Source organism: Andrographis paniculata, unplaced genomic scaffold (genome assembly GCF_009805555.1).
Source record: "Andrographis paniculata isolate CXL003 unplaced genomic scaffold, ASM980555v1 Contig95END, whole genome shotgun sequence".
Lineage (NCBI taxonomy): Eukaryota > Viridiplantae > Streptophyta > Magnoliopsida > Lamiales > Acanthaceae > Andrographis > Andrographis paniculata.
This window is the reverse complement of record NW_026137634.1, coordinates 1,901,431-1,928,198: the sequence shown is the minus strand read 5'-3', so window position 1 is coordinate 1,928,198 and position 26,768 is coordinate 1,901,431. Positions and strand designations below refer to the sequence as shown.

Below are 26,768 nucleotides of genomic sequence, written 5' to 3'. Positions count from 1 at the left end.
TAAAGATATATATATATTTTTTTTTATATAAAAATAATGATGTGATATAAAATAAAAGTATTTGTAAAAAAAATTGGATATTTAATGAAATAATTATTTTGGAGATCGAGTAATTTGCAAGTTGGAAAAAGCATCTCCATAATTCTGATCAATATTGCCTCATCGATCACTGTTTTCGCATTATTGCAGCGCTCCTGAAACCCCTTTGTGTTTACTTTTTTGTGTGAGACGAGGAAGAAGATCTTTGGAGGCTATGGCGTATTATGCTGCTCTTACTTCTCTCATGGAGTTACTCGATGATATCATCCATGGTGGTCGATATCCAAACTTTCTCTTGGGGAGACAAGAAATCATGAAATCCCTTCGCAAGAAATTCAGCCTCCTGCTGGATTCGCTGAAAGATTATTCATCCAAAGGTGACGAAGCAGCGGATCGCGTGGAAGGACGAATCAGGGATGCCGCATATCAAGCACAAGATGTTATTGAATTTGGGATATCCAATGAGGTCGATTCGTGTTTCCTGCAGCAGACAGTTGAGGATTTGGCAGAGAGCCTGCGTGAGGTGGAGGAAGAAGTTGATTCGACCTTGGAGGAGCTGGCAATGGCGATGGCCATGGAGGAAGGAACCCAAAGAAGCCAAGATTTGCCACTGCAAAGACCTTATTCTGGCGCTGGTGATATACTGGTGGGAATCGATGAAGATCTACTGAATATTAAAGAGCAGCTCTGTGGACATTCATCCCGACTCCAAGTCATTGCCATTGTTGGGATGGGCGGTATAGGGAAGACCACTTTGGCTAGAGCTGCCTTCGATGATCCGCTTATTGTGGAATACTTTGACTGTCGGGCTTGGGTGACTATATCTCAAGTGTATAGTATGGAACAAATTTGCCGAAGCATCCTGGAATCATTTGGTGCTAATAAGAATAATAATATTCTTGCAGTCTCAAAGGCACATTTAATGGAACTTTTACACAAACATTTGTTTGGTCGGAGATATCTCATTGTAATGGATGATATCTGGGCTAGAGACGCTTGGAATGATATGAAGCGCGTGTTTCCCGACAACTCTAATGGAAGTCGCATCGTGTTAACCACTAGGTTATTAGATTTGGCTTATTATGTCAGCTCTGGTTTCATTCAACAGAAGAGCTTTCTAGATGAAGATAATAGTTGGCATTTGTTGCAGAACAAAGTGTTCGGACAAGAAGCATGCTCGCCGGAATTGGAGGATATTGGAAAGCTTATTACAAAGACCTGTGGAGGACTTCCTCTAGCAATCGTTGCAGCTGCAACTATCCTATCTACGAACAGGACGCGGTATCACTGGAAAGCAGTTGCGGAGAATCTGAATTCTAAATTGAGCAGAGATAATGACATGATCTTTCACGTATTGTTTCGTGAGAGCTACAACAACTTGCCTCATCACCTAAAAGCGTGTTTTTTATATATGGCAAGTTTTCCGGAGGACTGTGAAATCGATGTCTCCAAACTCATCAAGCTGTGGATTGCAGAGGGACTTGTGAGATCAGTTGATGGATCGAAGAGCTTAAAACAAGTGGCCGAGGAATGTTTAGTCGATCTTGTCCAAAGAAGTCTTGTTATGGTCTCGAAGAAGAGAGCCAATGGTGAATTCAAGTCTTGCATCTTGCATGATCTCTACAGGGATTTCTGCATACGTAGAGCTTCCGAGGAACACTTCTTTCATATGGATCGAGACTGGGTTGAAAATGCACGCCACATCAATATCCATGGAACTTTTCGCTATCATGTAAGGCCATACAACATTGGTAATCTCATACGTTCCATACTCTTGTTTGGTAAAACATTTGGTTCGAATTTTTCTGCCATCGAGCCGAGTAGTCTCAAACAGCTGAGAGTATTAGGTGAGCGCGTGACTACAACTTGGCCGATTCCTGAAGAAATCTTCCAAATGTTACATCTAAAATACCTCGACCTTTATCTAGAAGGCCTTAAACCGGGAGCATGCCTTCCTGCATCCATATCTGCACTCAAGAATCTCCAGACCTTAATTATTTTTACTCCCTATGCCTATTCCGTCGCAGTACCTCCTGAAATTTGGAAGATGACGTGGCTTAACCATCTTATAATCAGTGCAATGACGTTGCCGTCTGTTCCTCTGGTTGATGCTCAAAAGCTAGAACACCTGGAAACATTGATGACTGTAAAAAACTTCTTATTCACCAAGGAAGCCATAGAAGTAATCCCCAACCTGAGGAAACTGAAAATAAGTTGCCGTGGAGACAAAGAGAGTGATATTTGGGAGATGCATTGCCTCAACAACCTCGTCCATCTACACCGACTTGAGGAGTTGAAAATCAGAATTCTTTCTACACTATATTCGAATGTTGATTGGATGTTCAGTAGGTTTGTGTTTCCGCTGAATCTCAGGAAGTTGTCGTTGCAAGGCTGCAAATTCTCATGGGAGGAAATGACGGTGGTGGGGTGGTTGCCGGAACTTCTAGTTCTCAGGCTAAGGGAGGATTCAGTTGTGGGAGAAGAATGGGAACCAAGAAAAGGTGAATTTCGTCGACTTAAGTTCCTGTTGATTGAAAGGTTAGATCTCAAGTGTTGGCGAGCACAACACACAAACTTCCCGTGCCTCGAACACTTAAAAATCAAAGAGTGCTTCAATCTGGAGGAGATCCCTGCTGGGATTGGAGATGTTCCAACTCTGGAATCCATCAAACTATACGGAAGCGAACTTGCAAGAAATTCAGCTATCCTAATTCAGGAAAATCAACAGAGATATAAAACTGGCTTGCTTCAAGTTCACATTTTCGACTGATAGTTTTGGTGAAGGTAGTCGATCATATTTTTGAACCGTGTCTTAAACCATTCGCCATCTTCTTAACAAGCTTGCTTTATAATTGTCTTTGTAGTTTTCAACAACTCTTCTTGTATGATCCTTTACAGTCTTTCGAAAAATATGTGCATGCATTGTTAGGATGTGGAGCCTATAAGAAGCTCGAAAAAACATTGAGCTACGTACTGGTGGATCGGTTTCTATTTATATTTTTTCGCAATTTCATCTAAGGAATCGAATTGAGTAACCAAATCTTGTATTTTTTGTTTTCATTAGTTCTTCATGGTATAACTTGCACACGAGCACGCCAAATCTTGAATTTTTGCTATTGCGCTGTGTTCGTTAACAGGATTTTGTTCGAACAAGTGAATGGAAGAGGAGGCAAGCTCAAGAACGACTGCGGCGCAATGTAACAGAGCAGCTGCAGAAGCTGGAGAGTAGCTTGTCAATGAGCACATTCACTTCCTGTTCTTACAACATTATGTGAGTTTCAGGACAAGTCTTGATTCGGTTTTTACCCTGCCATATGATCGATCATCTTTTTTGTAAGAGAGCTTTCGATGAACTATCCAATGAGTTTGAGATTTGATTTTCATCATTTGTTTCTTTGATCATTATGATTCATTAAACTTAATCAATACGTATTTTGTTACAACTTTCTTTACAATAGAATTGTTATAAATGAAATAAAAATTTTTACAAAATATTATCCTCCCTCCGTAGAAATGTTACTATTTAGTTTGCAGATAGAATTTTCAATATTAGTATTATATTAGATTATAATGTAAAAGACAAAAATACTCATATCGTAATATTGTGTAATATAAAAAAATAATAACATTTGTAATATAGTGCAAGTTGGAAGGTATTTATTATATCAGATAAGTAATACAATTACTGATAACTTGTTTTTGGACAGATAGAAATGGAAACTGACAATCTTTCATGGGACTGATGGAGTAAAATGATCTAACTCGAGAAAAAATACTTCTACTTAAATAATAATCATATATTCTCTCTGTTATTCAATTGTGTGTTCATTTGACAGGAAGTGAATTTTAAGAAAAATAGATAAAAATAGAAAATTTTATTTTTTGGTAAAGAAAAAAAATAGAAAAAGCTGGTATTTTGTTATTAAAAAATAAAATGACAATAAATTTTGATGACAATTAAAAAAAAAGAATAAATTTAGATAACGGAAAAAGAAAGTAACAAATAACAATTGAGTATAAAACAAACACCAAAAGTAAGTTAGTTTGTATTCGAATAAGTTATCTGTGAGTTATTTAGATGATGATCTGAGTACGAATAAACCTGCGCACAAATAATAAATCAAATCGAACATCAAATTTATTTATCTTTGTCCTCCAAATTGACCTACCTTTAGGGTTTTAATCCAGATTTCTTTTTTTACTAAAATTTTCATTCAATACATGATTCAGTTCATCACAAACACAAATTATACAATAGGCACACACAACATAATTAAAATGTAAATGTAATCTTTTCGAAGCCTCCAGGTCCACCTGTCACACATGGTTCGTCTAGTGTGACTTGTCTTGTCGAGCCTAAAGTACAGGGCATTAGGTTCGACCAGTAATTTACCCAGAGCGCATCTTCGGATAGCGATTGTAGATTCTCATATTATTAAAAAAAAAATGTAGGTTGTGTTTACATGTGATTTTGATTTTGGATTTTAGTTTTAAATAGTAAAATAATATGATAAAAAACGTTGATTTGATATTTGAAAAAAAAAAAAAAAAAAGGTTAAAGAATAGCAAAACCAAATTTCACAAATAAATTCCTCAAAGAAACGATTTTTAAGCCACAGCTTCTGTAACTTGTGAAGTCAATAATAAGGACAAAAATAATAAAATAAAATAAAATGATTGAAATAAAAATGGATCGAATCTTATTCAGATCGAGCATGTTCGTGTGATTAATCTATTGGATATGCCCCACAAATACGACAATAAATCAATAATAAACGTGGTTACTGCTGCATGCATATTTATGGCCATTGGTTGATTCTTTGCTCGAAAATTTTTATTTTACTATTTTAATTGAAATACCACTAATGTATTTACAATATTATATCTCTTTAATACATGTATTTAATACTTTCAATTTCTATTGTCCTAAAATATATTTGCACAGTTTTTTAGGTGATTATTTTTTGTTATAAATGGACAAATTTGTCTTAAGTGTATGGTAGAAGGGACTGTTTGGTTCATTGATTTTTTTGGTGGGATTGAGATTTCACAGTATGATTTATATGTGATGAGATTTATTATATTTAGAATTTGGAATCACATATTATGTTTGGTTGGTAAAATGTGGTGGGATTTATATTTGGTGGATTTGAATTTTTTATATTCTAAATGACATAATTGTCCTCTTATGGATTTTATTTATTTTGACAAATTAAACATCTAATTCATTATTAATATAAATTGAAAAGATATCAATAATTTTATAGAATGATAATAGATTAGCGTAAACTCGAAACCCGACCGAGTCCGACCTATTTACTTGAAGTTGTGTCCAATTATTTGAGTATTAGGTCTGGATCTGGATCATGATTAGGGTAATATAATAATAATATATCAACCATACATATCCAAAAAAATAATTTCGAATAATATAATAATATTTTTCTAATAAAATACATAAATTTTAATATTCATTGGATCCGGTACATGTATAATTTTAAATTAAAATTTAAGAATTGTAAAAAAATGGATTTTTGGGATCCATCAAGTCTTACCGGGTATAGTCTCAGTCGGATCTAATATAATCGGATCCAATTTGAATCTCGGATTTAACAATATATATTTGGGATCAGTTCCGACTGAACCCGACTTATGATCGTCCCTATAATTTTATAATTCAAATAAAATTTATAATAAATAATAATTTAAACAATAAATTTATTAATTTATTTAAAAAATATTTACAATAAAAAATAATATAAATTTAATTAAGTATATAATTCAAATAATAATTAATGTTAAAATTATTTAATTTTTTATATAAATATAATATTTTTTCTTTATAAGAGGATATAAATGTAAAAATTAAAATTTTAAGAATAGGATTTAAAAGTAATAGGAGTATCCCATTACAAAAAAATTCCTTATTTGTAGGATTTTAGACTTTTTTCAAATCCCATCATTTTAAATTCCACTTTTTTTTTTCTTAACCAAACGGATTTCATAGATTTTAAAATCCAAATCTCATAGAATCCCATCAAATCCTTGAACCAAACAGCCAAAAGAATAAATAAATGAAGAGTAAAAATGTAAAATTTGTGTTTAAAAAATAAAATAGGACAATAGTTGTTGGACGTTTCAAATAGGAAAGTAAAATATTAGTTTGTGGACGGAGGGAGTATAATATTATTTTTAAAAAATAAAATTATACTCTCTCCGTATGACTTTTTTTTTTTAGGTTCACAAAAATGATCTCTTTAATTTTATCAATCTTAAACATACTTAACAAATATAAATCAATTTAATTAAACTTCTAACATTTTACACGTAAGACCCACTCAAAACTCTTTTATTTCTATCTCTCCTTAATTAACATAATTTTTTATCTATATTTAAAACTCTTCATTTTTTATAAAATTAATTTATGGTAATGATAAATAAATAAAAATATATATAAAATTTTACTATCTATAGAATATCTGCATATATTTTTTTAGATATAATCTTAAAAATTTTTAAAATACCAATAATATTATTCATATAAAAAAATAATAAATTAATATCATAATTTATTATTAATAACTTACTAATCTACACTATCTAAAAAATCGTGTCCCTAATAAAAAGATTCATCCCTCGCGGGACGAAGGGAGTATATAATATAAATAAATAAATAAAATATATAATTAATATAAAATAAATTTTTTAAAATATAAATTTTAAATTATGTATAAATAAATATATTTTTTATTTAAGAAAGTAATAAAAATATAATATATTTCCTCAGTTCTACCAAAATATACATTTTTAATGTTCTCATTTAAATGTCATTATTCTAGTTAAAATTGATAAATTTTGATAATTGATTTTTTACTAATTCAAATTAATTTATTTAATTGTTTTATTAATAATTATGTCAACCAATTATTTTTAATTATTTTTTAGTTATAACTAATAAAAATAAACTTGACCAAAAAATCCTAAAACTCATTCGAGCTATAATATGAAAAACTAAACTTTAGACCGAACCAAATTGAAACTTTTATAAAACAAAAATAATTCTTTAGGGTATAAAAATTCAAATCTTAAACCAAACACATTGTTCAAATATAAAACTTATCCGTGCCAAAATTAATTTATATCAATTTTACTCATAAATATTAAATAAGCAAAAAAAAAAAAAAATTCGTCGTCCCAATTCAAATTCTCCTTCAAAGTATTCTTTAAAATAATTATACATTAATACTAAAAATATATTTAATTTTAATTAAATTATAAATATATTATTACATATATTATTATTTAAAAAAAAAAAGAAAAGGTCAAAACTCTATATATTTTACTGAGATAAAACTATCAAATTAATTAAATTAAAAATAATTAATTTTTTAATAAACATTGAGATACCACTTTGTTACAATAATCATATTAATAAATTAAAAATAATTAATTTTTAGTTTATTTCATATTTCATGTTATTTTTATTTTTTAAAAAATATATTTTAATTTTATTTTAAATTTTAATTTTTTTTTAATTTTAATTAAACTAATTACTTATTTTAATTTTAATTTATAATAATTTATATTAAAATTTAATTAGTTTTGTTAATATATTTTTAATTATTTATTAATTATATTTCTCGTATATATATAGTAACGAGAACTTCTAACTTTAAAGACGGAGGGTGGAAGTATTTTTTTAAAAAAGAAAAAAAAAAAGAACAAAAAAAGTCGAGAATAACGTGGCATAATTGAATTATATATAACGTTACAGTACTCTGCACCTTCCCGAAGGAACCAATCAAGTCAACCCACATCAATTTGCATTCAATCAGTGCAACCCATTCCTCCGGCGGGCCCGCCTCCTCCCGGCACCACCCAATCCTCAACCAATCTCAGCTGCCAAAGAAGAGAAAACCCAATCTCAGCTCCCAATCTCGGCCGTTCCCTCCGCCACATCTCCGGCGTCGCAATTCCGGCGAATCAGAACCAAAAATAGCGTGTAGGTCCTTGTGTGGGCAGCAGCCGCTACCTATTTCACTACTTCACTTCATTCGCAGCTAGGAAAATCTGTAAATCGCTGAATCTCGAAGACAGGATTTTTTTGGCGGTTTTTCAGGTGTTCGAAGCCTAGCTGAAGATGCAGGTGCTGAGGCGGAGGAGAGCGGCGGAGAAGGAGCCGGAGAGAATCTCCGACCCGGACGAGGTGAAGCCGGACACTCGAAAACCGGAGAAGCACAACAAGTGGTCTTGTTTGGATAGTTGCTGCTGGTTGATTGGGTGCATATGCGTCGCGTGGTGGGGACTGCTGTTTATGTACAATTTGATGCCTTCCTCATTTCCCCAATATGTGGCCGAGGTCATAACCGGTCCTATGCCCGATCCGCCCGGCGTGAAGTTGAAGAAGGAAGGTTTAACTGCCAAGCATCCTGTGGTTTTCGTGCCTGGAATTGTGACGGCGGGGTTGGAGCTGTGGGAAGGGCATCAGTGTGCGGAGGGGTTGTTTAGGAAGAGATTGTGGGGAGGAACATTCGGAGAGGTCTACAAGAGGTAATTCTGCGTTTTGGTTGTTCTATATGTGTTCTTCATTGATTTAGGTTCAATTGAATTGACTGATTAGGGAAGAAAGGGGTTGGAATCCTGGAAAGGGAATGAACACGTTGTTACAATGTTTCCTTACAAGGAAATGCTGAGTTTGTTAGATCTATAAATTTTTCCCTAAAAAGAAATCTGCATTTAGTGAAGGATAATGTGAAGTTGTTGTTCTTGATAGAAACTTGTTGAATTAGGAAATATCATATATTGAATTGTAGCTGGAATTGCTTCAATGGAGGTGTGTTTGAACTGTTTTTATGTTGCTGTGTTTGTTTAATCCGATTGTATTGTTAGCGATTCTGTCTCGCCTCTTCATTAGCTTGATTATCGAATCTTTTGGTATGGTTTGTATAGTTTCCTCATGGTTAGGGGCTTATGGTCCAAGTTCTTGAAGTCTTGAAATGTCCAAAAATAGGAATGCTGAGAATGTTAATGATCTTTCGAGGATTTAATTGATTCGCGGTGCTTCTAGTTCCTATGATATCTGCCGTTTGCCGAATTCTGCAGGCCCTTGTGTTGGGTGGAGCATATGTCCCTTAACAACGAAACTGGTCTGGATCCTTGCGGTATTCGGGTCAGACCGGTAGCTGGTCTGGTCGCTGCCGATTATTTTGCTCCCGGGTATTTTGTCTGGGCTGTTCTGATAGCTAATCTTGCTCAGATTGGGTATGAGGAGAAAACAATGTATATGGCTTCATATGACTGGAGACTTTCATTTCAGAACACTGAGGTTAATCATTCAATGGTTATACATACATTTGTGTATATATATATATATGCTCGATTTGATAGGATCGTTGATTTTGGATTTGATGGCGTGTTTACTTCAGGTGCGTGACCAGGCCCTCAGTAGAATAAAGAGCAACATAGAGCTGATGGTCTCTACGAATGGCGGGAAAAAAGCTGTGATCATTCCACATTCTATGGGAGTCATATACTTCTTGCATTTTATGAAATGGGTAGAAGCGCCTGCGCCGATGGGTGGAGGTGGCGGACCGGATTGGTGTGCCAAGCATATTAAGGCGGTGCTGAACATCGGTGGACCTCTTTTAGGCGTTCCGAAAGCTGTCTCTGGGCTCTTCTCTGCAGAAGCAAGGGACATCGCCGTTGCCAGGTACATTTGTGAATGTCATTTCTGAAAAATCGTTGAACTTTGATGTCTACGAGATTAAATGGTTTAGCTTGAAACTGCTGAATCATATGTCGGATGTGTTGTTGTACTACAGAGCAATAGCACCAGGTGTTCTCGACAAGGATTTGTTCCATTTCCAAACTCTACAGCATATAATGCGAATGACGAGGACATGGGATTCGACAATGTCTATGATACCTAGAGGCGGCGACACCATTTGGGGTGGTCTGGACTGGGCGCCCGAGGAAGGCCATGTCCCTAGCCGAAGAAAGAAAAACAATAATGGCGATGATACTACCGAAAATTCTGCAAGTCCTGAGGATGAGGCGAGTGAATCAAAGGGGAGCTGTGTACATTATGGCCGGATTATATCATTTGGGAAAGATTTAGCAGAGGCAGATTCTTCTGAGATTCAGAGAGTCGACTTTCGGGTAGCCATTTGCTAAAAATCGAAGTTCTGTGATATGCTAAGGATGCTCGGCGTTTACTTGATTTACGATAACTCAATGCAGGATGCCGTAAAGGGTAACAACATGGACAATAGCACCTGCAGCGAAGTGTGGACCGAGTATCACGATATGGGTATTGGCGGCGTCAAAGCCGTGGCTGAATACAAAGTCTACACTGCTGGAGACATTGTCGACCTCTTAACCTTCGTCGCTCCAAAAATGATGGCTCGTGGTAGCGCTCATTATTCGTATGGGATAGCCGATGATTTGGATGACCCGAAGTATAGTCACTACAAGTATTGGTCGAATCCTTTAGAAACAAAGTGAGACGGTGCTCTTCTTATCTACGTTCGATATTATTACTATCCGCGATGCTTTGATACCTTCGATTTGTATTTTATTTTTGAAACTCCGCCTTGCAGGTTGCCTAATGCCCCCGAAATGGAGATCATCTCAATGTACGGAGTCGGGATTCCAACTGAGCGCGCGTATGTCTACAAGCAAGTTCCATCAACGGACTGCTACATTCCATTCCAAATCGACACATCTGCAGATGAAGAACACGAAGATATGTGCTTGAAGGACGGCGTCTACACTGTGGATGGCGACGAAACCGTGCCTGTTTTGAGCGCGGGGTACATGAGCGCGAAAGCTTGGCGAGGGAAAACTCGATTTAACCCTTCGGGCATCAAGAACTACGTCAGGGAATACGACCACGCTCCCCCGGCTACTCTTCTAGAAGGCCGCGGCACACAGAGTGGCGCCCATGTCGATATCATGGGAAACTTCGCCTTGATCGAGGATATCATGAGGGTTGCTGCTGGAGCTACTGGCAACGAGCTGGGAGGCGACAGGGTGTACTCGGACATCTTCGACTGGTCGGAGAAGATTAAGCTACGACTTTAACAATTAGACTATGCAAGAATCTGATATAAATGTCGAGGAGCTCAATGTGTTGTCATCTGCATCGAAGAAGATCGAAATTTGTGGCATTGTTTGTGTTACAGTAGTTGGTATTAACAGCACAGACGACAACGATCGGAAGCGAGGTGGATCGACGATTTAGCCTCAGCTGATGCGAGTTTTTGGTGAAGAATATCAGCTTGGGGACATTGCAAGAGCTCTGGTAACGTTGTTGTTGTTAATGTTGTATTGTAATTTTTATTTGTTTTATAAGAAGCTGCCATAGAAGATAGAATGGTTTCGTATGTGAAGAAGGTATGCTCTATGCTTGTATACGTCTCTGCATATATAGACATATGAAGTTAGAGTTTAACTTTTTTCGGATTTTGATTTCTGTTGTTATGAGTTTAAACGGTTTGATTTTGTTAGATGATGTAAATGACCGTCTTACCTAAAAATTTAAGCTTTTAGAATACGTATGATTTATTTATTTATCTACAATCGAGAGTTAACCAACATCAGTTCCAATAGGTTACTGATTATCGGCTCAATTCTTCGATCTTATATTTTGCATTGCTCGACAAAATTCCAAAGAATCTAAAGCTCTTCGGCGTAGGCACACATAAAGACAGTTAAAATTTTCATTATAAACTTACTACAGGCTTAGCTCCAACTTCATATCGAAAGCTTATTGTTAACAAGAACTTGAAGCATATCATTTCCCAGGCTTTGTTGTTCTTCTAGAATAAGCTTAGCAGAGTCTTCTGCCTCCCTGCTGCAATCATATACAGTAATGGATTCGAGCAGCGAAATCTCCCCGATTTCCATGGGAATCTCCTCTAAATATATGCACTTGATGATTTTAAGGCGTCGAAGGAGTGGGAAATGTGTGTTATCAGCTCTCCAAATCTTGAGATCTAACCCTTTCATGAGCAAGAACTTGAGCTGCCGAAATTCACCTTCTATCGGTTCCCATTCTTGTCCGGTAAATGCATCGTCGTTTATCCTGAGAACTTGCAGACTCGGAAGGGAGCCGACTGCTGTCATTTTATTCCACGAGATTCTGCAACCAGACAGAGATAATTTCTTAAGATTCAATGGGAAGACAATGTTATCCTTCAATGAAGTACGACCACGTTTGAAATGATCATCGAAACAGATCTTCAGCTCCTCGAGTAGGGTCAGATGGACAAGATTGCCGAGGCAATACTTCTTCCAGAATTCATCTCCTCCATCAGTGATGATCATTTTCAATTTTCTGAGGTTCGGAATAATTTCTACAGCCTTTTTGGTGTATACGAAATCCTTTACTGTCTCGAGCGTCTGTAGGTGTTCAAGTATCAAAACAGGCGTAAACTTAGGAATAGGCGGCAATATCATCGTCTTCGTGGATATAACATGCCTTAGTTGCAGCTTCTGCCAAAATTCAGTTGGCAATTTCGAGCAGTGATCAAGAATAACAATCGTTTGGAGATTCCAAAGCTTGAATATGCGACGAAGGTGGAATCGTTGTCTCCCAGCTCGTTTCACAGCAATGTATCTAAGATGGAACATCGACGAGACTGCCTGTGGGACAGAACTAAGCTCTGCATCGGATACATCCAATATTTTCAGCAGTCGGAAGCTAAGACATCCGAAGAGGAAGCCATTGTCGATGAATGCTCTGCTAAACCATAGGATTGTCCGGACACGGTTGCGAGCACCATAGTCCAACCACGGCTTGTGAAAATCATACACTTCCGTGTTTTGGCGTATGGATTCCTCGTACCAATCGAAGCATTTTTTCCAATCTAATCCGTGAAAGAAACATTCTTGTACAGCTCTTTGTCGACAGAAATCTCTCAAAAGATCGTGCATCATGCAGTACTTGAATCGTCCGATCGCGCTTTTCTTTAAGACAAGAACAAGATTTCTCTTCACTAGATCCTCTAGACATTCCTCGGCCACTTGCTCTAATGTTTTGGAACTTTCGACAGATTTCAAGAACCCCTCAGCAACCCACAACCTCGTGAGCCTACAAACATTGATTTCATAGTCTTCAGGAAAACTTCCGAGGTACAAAAAGCAAGCTTTGAGCAAATGCGACAGTTGATTGTAGCTTAAAGATAGAATATTGGACAAGTTTTCGTCGCCGGATTTATTCAAGAAAGAATTCACATTCCGAGCAACCTCTTCCCAATGATGTAGTGTTCGGACATCTGAAAGAACACCGGCAATTACTACGATTGCGAGAGGAAGCCCGCGACATTTACTCGCTATAAACTTTCCAACCTCTTCCAATTCTAGAGGACATTGTTCTTGCGCAAACACTTTCTCCCGAAGTAAATTCCAACTTGTATCAACATCCAAGAATTGCATCTCATGAAGAAACTCGGAGCTGCGTACATAATGAGCGACATCCGATAATCTAGTAGTTAACAAGATGCGACTTCCATCGGAGACATTTGGGAATGCATTCTTTGTATCATCCCAAACTTCCGTACTCCATACATCATCTATTACTAAGAGATATCTTCGACCTATTAAGTGCTTGTATATATGCTCCTTTAAAAAATCCTCGTCCTCTCCATGAAAGCCGTCAATATTAACACCCATATTTTTTAAGATGCTACAAAGAACTCCGATCACATCATAATCTTGAGTTACAGTTACCCAAGCACGACGATCAAAATGATACACAGATCGCGGATCATCAAAAGCAGCTCGAGCCAAAGTGGTCTTGCCTATTCCACCCATTCCAACGACGGGAATGACTTGAAGTTGCGACGAATGTCCGCAGAGCTGGTCCTTAATTATGGTCAGATATTCATCGAATCCCACCATAACATCATCTCTTCGACTACGGCCTTTTGGGAGTTTAGCAACACCAAGAACAGTAGAACACCCACGAATCTGCAAATTTCGACTTATTTGTTGCCTTTCCTCGGCTACAGCCATCTTCAGCTCGTCGACAACATAATCAACTTTTTGCTCCACGTCACGCAGATTTTCATTACACTCCTCAGTTCTCAGATGCCAAAACAAATCTTGGCAACAAAAAATCAGAGGATAAATTTTTTTTATTGTTACATCTGATCTGAAATCTATGTGACCTGTGATATTAGATTCAATAACATCCTGCGCTCGATATGCCACTTCTCTTATGTGAGCTTCCACGCGGTCACTAACTTCGTCGCCTTCGGATGAATAATCTTGCAATGATGCTTCAAGAAGACTGAATTTTTCGAGAAGTGATTTTACAATTGGATGTTTACCAAGGAGGATATTTGGGTATCGATCACGATGGACTATTTCCTCGAGTAAGTGCACAAGAGAAGCAAGAGCAGCATAATACCCCATTTCCAGCGATCTTATTGCAGTGCAGTAATGGCTACCAAATGGTTTTCCCCTTGTGATATGAAGAAGAATGTTCAGATTAGAACACTTGACCTGGAGACACAATTGAGATTACTTATCTCAGCACTTTGGAAATTTATATTATAGTTTGAATCGGTCAACAATACCTCTATATATAATAATATTGTAGTTAGGCATTTAGTAGCAACTTGCACATTCATTAAGCCATCAATAGCTATGCTTCTTGGAATAGTTCAATATACAATTTATTTTCTTTGTTAACTAAGGGATGATAATATATATATATATATATATATCCGTTCGATTCTAACGGTCTCGTTGATCTTTGAATATTAATTATTATATCAAAATGTAATATAAATTAAAAATATTTTTAATATTAAGTACAACGACGGCAAAAGATAAATGTGATCCTAAGCAAGCGGATAGAGTATATGTTTGTATGTTTAAAGGAATGTTTGTTGTATTCTTAGTTTCTAAGATATAAAAATTTTATAACATATCATCACGGTGAATCAAATAAATTATAAAATTTTTGTTGACTTTAGCCTATTATTAAAAAGAAATATATCATATAATGTTTACCACTTCTCTTGTCCTAATCATATCTACCAAATAAGACCATCTCCAACCGAGATGGAACATCCCCGCCACATATGGAGGGAGAGGGCGAAAAATCATCTTCCAATGTATCAAATGAACAGAATAACAGTGTCACCTAAAAATTCAAGAACGGAAGTTCCAACAAATGAATTTCATGCTTTTGTGTCTCCCCAAGAGAAAGTTTGAATGTGGACAGCCATGACAGAAGCAAGAGCAGCATAGATAATCATATATTCCAAAGATCTTAATATCTAAAAATCAGCTTAATATTTAATTCTATTTTCTACATGAAAAAAAAAATCCAAAAAGTATAAAAAGATTCCTCTTCCAAAATTCGAACCCGAAAATTGTTGAGGATTTTGCATTCATAAATTGGCAACTTGATTACTAGCAACATCCAAAATTGTAAAAATTAGGTTTTCAAGAACTTTTCATCCTAAACCCCGTAAATAACTAAAATATGCATGCAGAAATATAATAAAGGAGAGTAAATTTTGAATGTGAGCGTAGTTGAATTGTTTGTTCTTGATTGCCAACAGAACATGCATATCACATCTATAATTTTTTTATACACAAGCGTAACTAATAAATAAAATAGGGTTATTAACACTGACTTGTCTTTTTAGTATAAATGACAAAACACTTTTTATTTTATTTATTTCGTGAAAGTCGATCGTGTTCATATAAATTTTGTATACACCGTTATAAATAAAGATCTAATTATACAAATAAAAACAAATAAAAACACAAGAGAGTAAATTATGTAACATTTTTTGTGAAATTAAAACAATATGTTTTATACATTTCTACTAAAATACAGAGTATTATATAATTTATCTGATAAAATAATATATGAAACAAACTAACCTAACGGGATAAAGAAATATTAAAATTTTAAAAAATTCTATTAGATATTTTCGATAAAATTTAATTTTTAATCTCTGGTAAATAAAGTTTAACCACCTTTTTCGGTCCATCAGGCCTGGTCCAAAAATATTAATGAATTTTGAATTATTTAAAAAATAGAATGTATTTGTTTTTTTATTTTAAATAAAAACTACTAATATTCAATTAAAATACTATTTAAATCAACAATCTATTTTAAATCAATTTTAAATCAAAATCAAACACACATAATATACTTGATTAATAATAAATTAAATTTGTTAAAAGTATTTATAAACAAATATATATACACATACCTAAACTATTTTAGTAAATTTAAAATTTGTTCTAAGTATTTCTAAACAAATACATGGCTTTGTTTATTTAGTATTTTGATTTGAAATTTTTTATACCATGAATATGAATAGATAACTGTATTAATAATATAAAATATAATGTTCTACTTAAAGTATTGACTTTAAAATATATATATTGAAAATTGCTTTAAAAAAATGACCAAACAAATCCATATATACATACCTAAAATATTTTAGTAAATTGAAGATTTGTTAAAGTATTTTATCTAGGGAAATATATATATGTATATATGTACCTAAAATATTTTAGAAAATTTGTTAAAATATTTTATATAAGGAAATATATCTATATATATATATACACACAGCATACCTAAAATGTTTTAGCAATCGCTATATTTAATTTTTTTTATCATATCCTTAATTTTTGGGGTTTTTATAATTGTTAAACTAAACATATTTAGTTGGTGATTTTTTTTCAATAATAATGTAGATGTTGATAAAAAAAAAATAAATAAATAAATTGTATTTTTTAAATAAATGATAAAAAATTAAATACTAAAAAAAGTTAACAAAAGAAATAATTAAATTTATTAATATTTTATTTAATTTATAAGATATTAATATAAAAAATCATATTTTAAATTTAATTTTAATTTTTTTAAAAAATAATAAAATATATATTATATATATTTAAAACCGTGTAAATTAAAAAATTTATATAAAAGAATTTATTTTTAAAATATAATTTTATTTTATTAATAAAACAAAAAAAATCAATAAGGCCCAAAACTATAGTAATCAACGATCCCAAAAAAGCCAAAATAGAAGCAAGTTTAACAATTAAATAAAAACATTCAAACCCGAATATAATTCGGGTCGGATCACCGAATCATATACAATACAGATTATAAATCTCTAAACTGAGGCCTATATATAATCATCGGTGATCGTATTACTACAGAAGGCTCTTGATTTTTCTTGATTTTCTCTGCTACTAGTCCAGATTTGGCGTGGCACTACCATATCGTCGTACTCTCCGGTTTTCCTCTATGATCTAGCTTCCGTCTCGATCGCTTCTTCTATTTCCATAGTTAGTGTCTCTCCCGAATTATGCATGCAGTTTTGTTAATGATTTTTTTTCGCTGATCGGTGGGTTCGGATTCGTGGTGTTGTAGGGAAGATTTCTCTAGGGTTTTTTCTATTTAAGGGAAAAATTGGTTCTAGGTTTCGGGGGTTCTACTTAATTTTCGATTTTTTCCGATGAATGCTTGGATTAACGAGGAAATTAAATTGCCGTGATTCTATTTACTATTTGTGTCATGTCTGATTTTCGAGATATTTTTCGAATGTACGTCCCTATTTCAATTTGATTTTGGTTAATGGGTGATAGTAGAGTTAATTGAGTTTGAACGGTTGAGGTTGTTGTTCTAGGCAAGGAAATTGATTTGAAGATGCATGGCGGCGGCTAGTTTACTATTTATGTGAAAATTTTCCGCCCTTTTCGAATCTTAGTTGTCAAATTACGTTTTTTCAAAATCTTGGGTTGATTGTGATTGTTGATTGTTGATTGAGTGAATACAATTGGATTTTACAGCTTGGAGATTATTTCTAGTCAAATCATATATGAAAAGGTTTGTGTAACAGTAACTACTGTTTCTTTTTACCACCTGAGGGGTTTTGATTGGTAGGTAAGAGATTTGCTAAGAAATTTAACGGTGACTTAGAGTAGGATTGACTAAACGAGTGGGGTTACTGACCAGGTATTTTGATGGAAGTTTCTTTCTTCCTATGATTTCTGAAACTTATGGATACACTCTGCAATATGTATGTTACATACATTGGGATCGAATTACGGGTTCTGGATGAAATTGTATTTTCTATTTTTGAGTGTATAAAAGGTTGAAATTCTGAATTCCATGTTCGATGCACCTACAAATTGAAAAAAAGGAGATAACATCAGCATTTTATTTTGCTGGAAATTATTGGATATTGTCACTTTTATATTCTCTTTGTCATTTATATTAAATTGACTGTTTTTTGTTTACACGCTTCTGTTAATATTGTAGTCATTTCTCCCGAGTCATCTGTTGAGTGAATATGCATAAGGTTGTGCATCCTACATATCCATATAATGGATATAACCGTCATAAAGTTGAAAGAGATGCTGTATCCAGAGCTGATAACAAGTTACAGACAATGAAAACAAATTCCAGCTGGACTAGTTTTGGTATGTGTTCGCTACAATTTAATTTCCATCTGCAACATTAATGTTACTGTGCTCTACCGAAGTGGTTTTAGGTAAAATGGGGAGTTTTGAATCATCTTCGAGTGAAAGATTAGTGCATATAACCTCATGCCTCATTGGTCATGAAGTCGATGTTTGCTTGCTGGATGGATCTATATATTCTGGGATATTTCAAGCCAGAAATGCAGAGAATTGTGGTATGCTAACATAGTTCTACATTCGTGTACATAGTAACTGCATTTGTGTAAAAAAGCAATGTTTTCAATCACTATAAATTGTAATGTAATTCTCTTAGTTTGTGCAGAAATTGTTTTGGAAAAGGCTGGCTTAGTTAAAGGTGGTTCTGGTTGCTCAAAAGATATTTCAGGAAATACTACTGGGATGTTGGTTATTTCTCTTGCGGATCTTGAACAAGTGAAAGCAAAGGTTTGCTTGTCTCCTTCCACCAAATTGATTCAACTCTTGTAAATTGTGTCAGATCTAGGCTGCGAAATCGACATTATGAAAATTCCACTGTGTACACTGATGTTTGTAGAAATACTGAATCGATGGTTTTTGTGCAGCTGTTCAAGAATTCTGAAAAGGTTTTTATGCTATTGGATTTTGTTCGACAATGCAATGACTAGCTTTTTTTTCATTGAATGCAATAGGGGGTGCCTTTAACGAGGGATGAGCAAACAACCGAGCTGTTGCAACAAAATCAGCTAAAGCACTTTACTGATTCCTGCCTATCAAAGTCCCAGAAAGTGGAGAGAGAATTAGAACGTTGGGTCCCTGATGCAAATGATCCTTCGTGTCCTGATATGGAGAATACATTTGATAGTAACATGAATAGGTTGTGGATATATTCCTCTTCTCAGATTTTTCCTTGAATGAATGACCTTTGGTTTGTTTGTTTTTTTCGAAAAGGCTCGCCATCATATTCATTTATACCATAATTTTAGTTGTAGTAAAGCCATGGTAAATCTTGCTGTTTAAGTTTTGCTATATTGTTCAGCTTTCTGAAGAATTTTTTTTTTTTTGTGTTCTGACTTCTGCTATGCTTTGCTATGTCCATTAGAAGCTGGGATCAGTTTGAAACAAATGAAACTTTATTTGGAGTGAAAACCACCTATTGTGAGGAACTTTACACAACAAAGCTTGAAAAGGGCCCTTGTACAAGAGACCAGGAAAGAATGGCAGAACTTATAGAAAGAGAGATTGAGGAAACCTCTGATCTCCATCTGGCAGAGGTGAGACATTTTATGGCTAATTAAGTGTAATTTTATTTTCCTGTGTTCTTTTCATCTGAAATCTATTGTATTCACAGGAGAGGGGTATTCAAATTGCTGAAAATTTTGAAACTGACGAGGAAACAAGATATTCTTCTGTTCATCGGAGAGTTGATGACAATGGAATAGATGAGAGTAGTGAGACAGTTGGTGATGGAACTCAAGTGTCGTCAGAATACTCATCGAAGGTAAGTTTGTTCCAATAAATATATTTTCCTTGTCATGCTACCTTCTGTCTAATGATTTAACAACTTCAGATGTTCGATTTTTTTTTTCCTTTTTCTTTCTCTTCTTTTTTCTTTTGCTTTCCATTCTTCTATATTCAGTAGATGAACATGCTTTCCAACCTGTCGGAATTACCTGAAATATTTTATTCCATCTTATATTATTATGAGACAAATCTTATTTTGGCAGAAACAGCAGTATTATAAATTCTAAGAATCCATTCTAGTGTCCTATCTCATCTTTTACTTTTAAGAGAAAAAATTAAAAAAAATAAATCTTGAATCCACTTATTCATTTGTAGTTTTTGAAGTGTTCTGCACGGGACAATGAATCATTAAAATGCTTCTAGCTGATGAATGTAATATTAATTGGCAATAATCTGAGTTTGCACAATTCTCGGTTTCCTTGTGCTTTAGGAATCTTATGTGATCTTTGTGTCGAGATGATGGATCAAGTTTCTTGTTTTTTCCTGATTTATTACAGGATTTTAAAATTTTGAACTGAAGTGACAGTTGTTAATTGTTATTTAGCATCTGAAACGCGTATGGTATTTATTTGCATTGAAAGTGAAGTGGCATTTGTATATCTTTTTGTTCAACATAGGTTGTGGTTATGTTTTGCCTGGACTGTTGTTATTATCCTATTTTAAATTTAGCATACACATTCTTTCACCATTTTCAAATTGCATCCATTGATATCGTTAGTTCTTTTACCGGCCTTTGGCAGATGTTGAACTATGTTTTTTTATTGGTTTCTACATTTTCTGCTGTAGGGATCTTCTTGGACTGCTACGAGCATGGGTGTGCATTCTGCCTCAGAGGATTATGGAAAAAAATCAATAACGGAACAGAGTCTTAAACAAACCTCTGTAACTGAAATGACCAGGTCTTTATTTTTTCATGCTGAATTTTGAAATTTCAGTCAACTCCAACGGGAGCGAGCTTAATGTATAAACTAATACATTGCTTCTTAGTTGCAAATATGTACTGTCGATTGAAAGATTAGGATTGTGCTTATTTTATTCAAACCATACTTTTATTTGAAACTCCAGTGAGCGGCTAATTTGAATGTTTTTTCTGTGCAGGATTTCTGATAACCAATTCTCTGGAACATGTGAAGATACTATGGAAGATAAAGAAGTACCTCTGGTTGGTGTTTGTTTGAAGCTACTAAGCATAGACCTATTTTATAGTTGAAAATATGATGACTAACTACTCCACTCTCAATATTTCCTTTTTTCCCCAGATGCTTGATCAAAATCAATCTTCAAAAGCTGAAGGTGAGAGAATGTCTTGCTGGTGTTTATTTTCTTGTTTCCTGATTTTAGGTGATCCATTTATAAACATGAATTATCGATATGCATTTCTGCCCACTTTTATTCTTTCTCCTTTTGGAAGGGCTTAATCAAGAAGGATGCTTGCAATCCTTTATTTTATTTCATTAGTATTATTTTGTGTGTGTTTGTGTGTGTTCAAGAATTTTTTCCTCATCTTTTATAAATATGCATGTTTTCCTACACATGCTAAGTTTTTCCCTCACTTTTGATGAACCAAAGTAGGATTCATTAAAGCCAACACATTGCTTTGCACATTGTGAGTGTTCTATTACCCCTCCAAGTTGTTAATCTTCATTCTATAGAGGTTATTTTGCACCTATTTTTGAGCCATTCACGCAATCCATTTAGATTTTCTTCTTTAAAGTTTCAGTGTATTGAAAATGTACTTATATTTGAAGTTTTTCTGATTTTTCTAGATTCTGTTCTCTTTGTCATGCCATCAAGTCCTTTGGATGTTTTAAGTCTTACATGCAGTAATCTGTTTCTACAGATTCAAATTCAACTCAGAATTCAAATAAAAAAAGCTTGGGTAAAAGTAAATTATCCCCAAATGCTATAGCATTCTATCCATCACATGATTCAATCAAGAATCAGGAGAAGGTCAGCACTTCTGGTGTATCGCCAGAGGATCCAATACCTCCCACAATACAAGTGAATACTGGCTCTCTTGCCCAACCTAGTAGTTCTGCTGCACCAACTATATCTGATTGTGGAGGTGTAACTTCAACTTCCACTGGCCAAGGATTGTCGGCAAGTTCATCTTCTGGGTCGTTGTCAGCGGAGAAACCGACATTGTATATAAATGCTAAGGTATGATGTGGCTTTTGCACTGCTGTTTCTGTGTTCACAAATGTGACGTATGTATTTCTGTAATTCCTACCAAATTCTCCCTTCAACGTTACTCTATTATTGTCCCTCTTGACCATCTTGCAGGAATTTGAGTTGAATCCGAATGCAATGAGCTTTTTTCCATCTCAGCCTCCTTTGAGGCATTTGCCACCTCCTGGCAATAATCCTCTCTATCATCAACCTAGCATGCCATTCATGCAACATATGCGCAGCATGCCGGTTGGTATGGGGGTGAGTCTTTGTTCACTGTTCAATTATTTTGTCACAAACTATTCTAGCTGATAATTGGAAAATGTGATTTGAAGATTTGAAAGCCTAGCTCTCACCTTCTTGTTCCTCATTGGTTTATCCTGAGTCCAGTATTCTATCTCTCTGTGTCTGTTATCATGGCTTTTTCCTATCGGTGGCTAATCCCATAACTGACATTATCCTTTCTTTTTGGTGGCGGGTGCAGCCTGTTTTATACAACCCTTATGCGCCACCAATGGCGCACTCCTACTATTATCCAAATGGACCTCAGGTTGGTTATAATTGAGTCATACAAGCAACATTCTGACTTGTTTTGTAGTAGATGGAAATTTGACTTAGCTTCGATGCAGTATGGGCAGCAGCAGGTGATGTTCGGGCAGCCTCGGCCATTCATGTATATGCCTCCATATCCCGCGGTATGTCTATTTATTCTTCTGCTGTTCCTTTATTATTGTTGTGGCTGTAATTGGAGTGTCAATGTTACTGAACGCCTATGGCATGGACAGGTTGATAAAATTCATTGTCCCATTTTACATACTAATTTTAACATCAGTTGCAGAAACTTCTTACTAGCGGTAAAGCCCATGTTTATAAACACTTTAGAGTATTCTACACACACCTCTTCAAACCAATGTGCTCTGAATATGCTAGGATTTGAACTTTTCATTCCTTCAATAAGTTCAAACATAGATTGAATAAGAGAAAAATAAGGAAGGGGACGAGAGATAACTTCACTAAAATGGAAAACTGCATTGTGTTTTGAACGTTCTTGGCATTATCAGACGTCTGATACTCTTGCATAATTTATTTTTTATTCTAGAGAATTTGTACAAAGTGAAGAATAATGTAAGGATCGTAGTGAGAATGTAATGGCACGATAGGTTCGTTGATATCATACCTTTGTGATAGTCAATTAGAGAAACAAAACACCTACAATAGAGAAGGTAGAAAACATTTAAGATTATAGGCACATTAAGCAACATTTTTAATACCATATAGTTAATTTCTGCTAAAACTATCATGTGGCGAAAGGAAATTTTATTGTGTGAGGTATGTCACTATCTTCGAGCAGATTTACATTTGGAGAATGCATTTGTTTTACAAATGAAATAGTCGCGGGATGGTATATTGAAAATTGGTTACTGATTGATGTCTTTCTCAATGTTCTAATCCCATTCTTAGCTCCTTCGTACATTTGTTATGCAGGACATGTCATATAAGGGAAGAGGGAATTCTAATTGATTCTTATAAATAGCATCGACAAATCTGCAATAGGCATGGGCGAATAGTATTTTCGGATGCTAATAAATGACTGCAGCTTGGGAATGATGTTTAGGATAGAATGACGCCGAAGTTGAAGAAAATTGACGGAGACACCTACAGAAAATTTGATCCTCCAATTATTTTGATATAAAATATCTATATTTTATTAGATTAGCTATAATCATAGGTTCTTGCCATGAAGTCTGATGATTCTTGAAGATTGAGTCCAGAGTTCTGTTTATGCTTTTTTTTTTTTTGTTCTTTTTGTTTATTTTGTTTTTGACCTCTTGTTTTTGAGATGTGAATAATTTCGAAGCTTTTTAAGTTTATTTTTGTAGATAAGATGCTGCGTGTTCCGCCACCCCACCCCACCCCCTCTTTGGTTTTGGCTTTCTCTCCATTGATCTGCCATGTTTGTGATCTTTTGAAGTGGTTTTCTTTCATTGCATCTTGGCGCCATGAATCACTTTTCTTGCATATGAGGGGTGTTTTTTGTGTTTATAGTACTTCATTCACTACTGAGATATCCTCAAGATATAAGATATATTTTATTTTTTTATAAAAAATATTTAATATAAAATATTAATTTTTATATTATCAATCTAATTTTTTATTTAAAAAAAATATGTTTATCAAATTAAAACATCTAGGTTGTGTTTGTTTAAAGAATTTCAATCAATTTTTATTGTTCTATCAATTTTTTTTCTCAAAAATATCAAATTAAACACTATATTAATATATATTTATATCACATTATATAATTATATTAATTCAAAAATTTTATTGATTAAATTTCAAATTAAAATTCAACCTTCAAACAAACACATCTTAAGTAGACAAAACAGCAAAAATTCTCATATGGTTTTCAGAATGCTAAAAACCTCTTGGATTCTAAAATTTCCAAAATTATATTTGTACTTGTGGTTTTCAAAATTTTGTAGATTAACTATACCTTTATTTATATATTTTTAATTTATTTATCTTCCTTGCTCTTATTTTTCTTTTCTTCTCCCCAACTACACCGTATTCTTTTTCCATCTTCTTCTCCAAATTCTTGTTCACGCCCTAAGCTCTTTTTCTCCAATTCTTCTTCACCCCGACGGCAAATCTTTTTCTTTCTTCTTTATCTCCAATTTTTATCTGAAGAATAAATAATTTGAAAAGAATAAAAAAAGAAAAAAGACGATGAGTAGAAACGGCCACCTCGAGGAGACGGAGCCACACTAGAGTTTTTCTTTTTTCTTTTTCAATTATCTTTCTTTTTTTTTTTGCGTCAATTATTCCTTCTTCCTCAGGCATCCGGTGGCACCAGCTTATTTTCCTTCTTTCTTTTTCCTCCTTGTTCTTTATAGTGGTCGTCAGTTTGAATCCGATTTTTATTTAAACCATAACTAAGAACCGGTGGTTTGGAACTAAATGGGCAAATTTGGATGTGAATTTGATTTGTTAGATTTTTGGGTTTGGTGAAATACAAGAAGAATTGTATTATAAATTTGGTGTGCAGTAACTCAAGCATTCTGATCTCCATTTTCGTCCGATCGATTAATCGTTGTTTTTAGCAGATTTAAAATGAAAAAAAAAAAATAGAAATTAAAAACAAAAATCGTATTTCAAGCTTGTCACATTCAACCGTTGTTAAATCTTAAAGGAGATGATATTTTTTTGCAACATTTTTTAAATCACAATTAGGTTTTTTAGAATTTTAGAATAAGATGTTTTAATTTTTTACTATGAAGTATGAATTTATTTTAGTTTTAAAATATATATTCCTTAGAACTAGTGTGACTTGTCTTGTGTTTACATTATATTAGATCCAAAGCGCATTCAAAAGAATAACAAATGCAGATTCTCACGTTATAAATAAATATATGTTCCTTAAAGTATTTATAATATTTATATTTAATTGTTATTTTTACTTCAAAGTATTAAAATATAAAATAACTTTATTCATTATATCATCATAGGTTTGGCTAAAAATAATAGTGACATCAAAGAGATATTTTAGTGATTCTCGTGTTTGTGTTTCTAAATTTTGGCAGACTTCGAAAGTTTTACGGAATTGAGAGAATATTAATACTCATTTAGTTTATGTTAAATTATTATTGAAATATTAATTTTTTACTATTTTTAATTTCACGTTCAATTTTCAAACTTACATTGTAGTGCGTTACTAGATTGTATTTGAACTGGAAAAAAAAAAAAAAGTTTTGTTTTTCTACTATTAATTTTGTGCGTTTAAATCACTATCAAAATTAAGAAAATATATAATAAATTCCAAAAAAGCAACACTTAAAAGTAATGAAATAATTATCCAATATATAGAAAGGGTATTGGTTTGGACAGCTATTGATTAGTTACAATAAAGTCCAAAGTTTCGAATTTGTTTAAATATGATTTGATAGTTTAAAAACATTGTGTTTTTATATGATACTGCAAGGGTGTGTTTGTTCGAAGGATTTACTTGAATTTTACTATTTACACAATTTTTTTTTAAAAAAATATGAAATCAGACATTTATTTTTTATATTATACTTAAAATCAAATTTACATTTAAAACATCACAACAATACATATTTATATCACATCATGCAATTATTCAAAATCAACTTTTTACTATTCAAATCTCAATCCAAAATCCAAACCCCTAGACAAACACATCCTAAATTAAAAAAAAAAAATTAAATATAATATAAAACTATTACGTGAACACATCCAAATTTAATTTTCAAATTTCAAAATCTACACTTATAACGTTTAAATCAATAATACTCTTGCACCATCAAAATTTTATTATAAATATAAAATTTTAAAAAAATTATTCTCTCCGTTCCATAACAAATTATTCATTTTTTTCATTTTAATCGTCTATCTATTTCAATTTTTTTTTAGTAATTGTACTGTCTAGCTAACATTACAAATACCCTTACAACTTCAATATATTACAAAAATATTACCTTTATATCACGGCATACCAATAAGTTATTTTAGTCATTTCTATTGTGCAAAAAAACAAATGAATACCTGGTTATCGGACGGAGAGAGAATAT

General features: G+C 33.6%; 4 protein-coding genes across 8 annotated transcripts; 3 read left to right on the top strand and 1 right to left on the bottom strand.

The window, feature by feature from the left end:
* The first annotated feature begins 6 nt into the window (after positions 1-6).
* LOC127243234 (putative late blight resistance protein homolog R1B-23) lies at positions 7-3,490 on the top strand. The gene is made up of 2 exons (XM_051263146.1): positions 7-2,823; positions 3,177-3,490. The coding sequence occupies exon 1, from the start codon at positions 254-256 to the stop codon at positions 2,807-2,809; it is 2,556 nt and encodes an 851-aa protein (XP_051119103.1). The 5' UTR covers positions 7-253; the 3' UTR covers positions 2,810-2,823; positions 3,177-3,490.
* Positions 3,491-7,820: 4,330 nt separating this feature from the next.
* LOC127243274 (phospholipid:diacylglycerol acyltransferase 1-like) lies at positions 7,821-11,505 on the top strand. 2 transcript variants are annotated; one of them, XM_051263207.1, is made up of 7 exons: positions 7,821-8,041; positions 8,159-8,589; positions 9,142-9,364; positions 9,465-9,748; positions 9,861-10,197; positions 10,279-10,538; positions 10,638-11,505. In XM_051263207.1, exons 2-7 carry the CDS (start codon positions 8,180-8,182, stop codon positions 11,119-11,121), a joined length of 1,998 nt encoding a protein of 665 aa, XP_051119164.1. In that variant the 5' UTR covers positions 7,821-8,041; positions 8,159-8,179; the 3' UTR covers positions 11,122-11,505. The 2 variants fall into 2 exon arrangements, with proteins under 2 accessions (XP_051119164.1, XP_051119165.1); XM_051263208.1 differs by having other exon boundaries at positions 8,137-8,589.
* Positions 11,506-11,658: 153 nt separating this feature from the next.
* On the bottom strand, positions 11,659-14,544 carry LOC127243273 (putative late blight resistance protein homolog R1B-17). The gene has a single exon (XM_051263206.1). It carries the CDS (start codon positions 14,455-14,457, stop codon positions 11,794-11,796), a length of 2,664 nt encoding a protein of 887 aa, XP_051119163.1. The 5' UTR covers positions 14,458-14,544; the 3' UTR covers positions 11,659-11,793.
* A 2,671-nt stretch (positions 14,545-17,215) lies between these two features.
* Positions 17,216-24,050, top strand: LOC127243464 (polyadenylate-binding protein-interacting protein 4-like). Of its 4 annotated transcripts, none has more exons than XM_051263494.1 (15): positions 17,216-17,322; positions 18,350-18,510; positions 18,582-18,725; positions 18,824-18,954; positions 19,179-19,363; positions 19,589-19,760; positions 19,838-19,987; positions 20,797-20,909; positions 21,109-21,172; positions 21,270-21,303; positions 21,851-22,170; positions 22,294-22,440; positions 22,664-22,729; positions 22,809-22,874; positions 23,665-24,050. In XM_051263494.1, the coding sequence occupies exons 2-15, from the start codon at positions 18,381-18,383 to the stop codon at positions 23,698-23,700; spliced, it is 1,758 nt and encodes a 585-aa protein (XP_051119451.1). In that variant the 5' UTR covers positions 17,216-17,322; positions 18,350-18,380; the 3' UTR covers positions 23,701-24,050. The 4 variants fall into 4 exon arrangements, with proteins under 4 accessions (XP_051119451.1, XP_051119452.1, XP_051119450.1 ...); XM_051263495.1 differs by having other exon boundaries at positions 17,247-17,373; positions 18,833-18,954; XM_051263493.1 differs by having other exon boundaries at positions 17,247-17,373.
* The last annotated feature ends 2,718 nt before the right edge of the window (positions 24,051-26,768 follow it).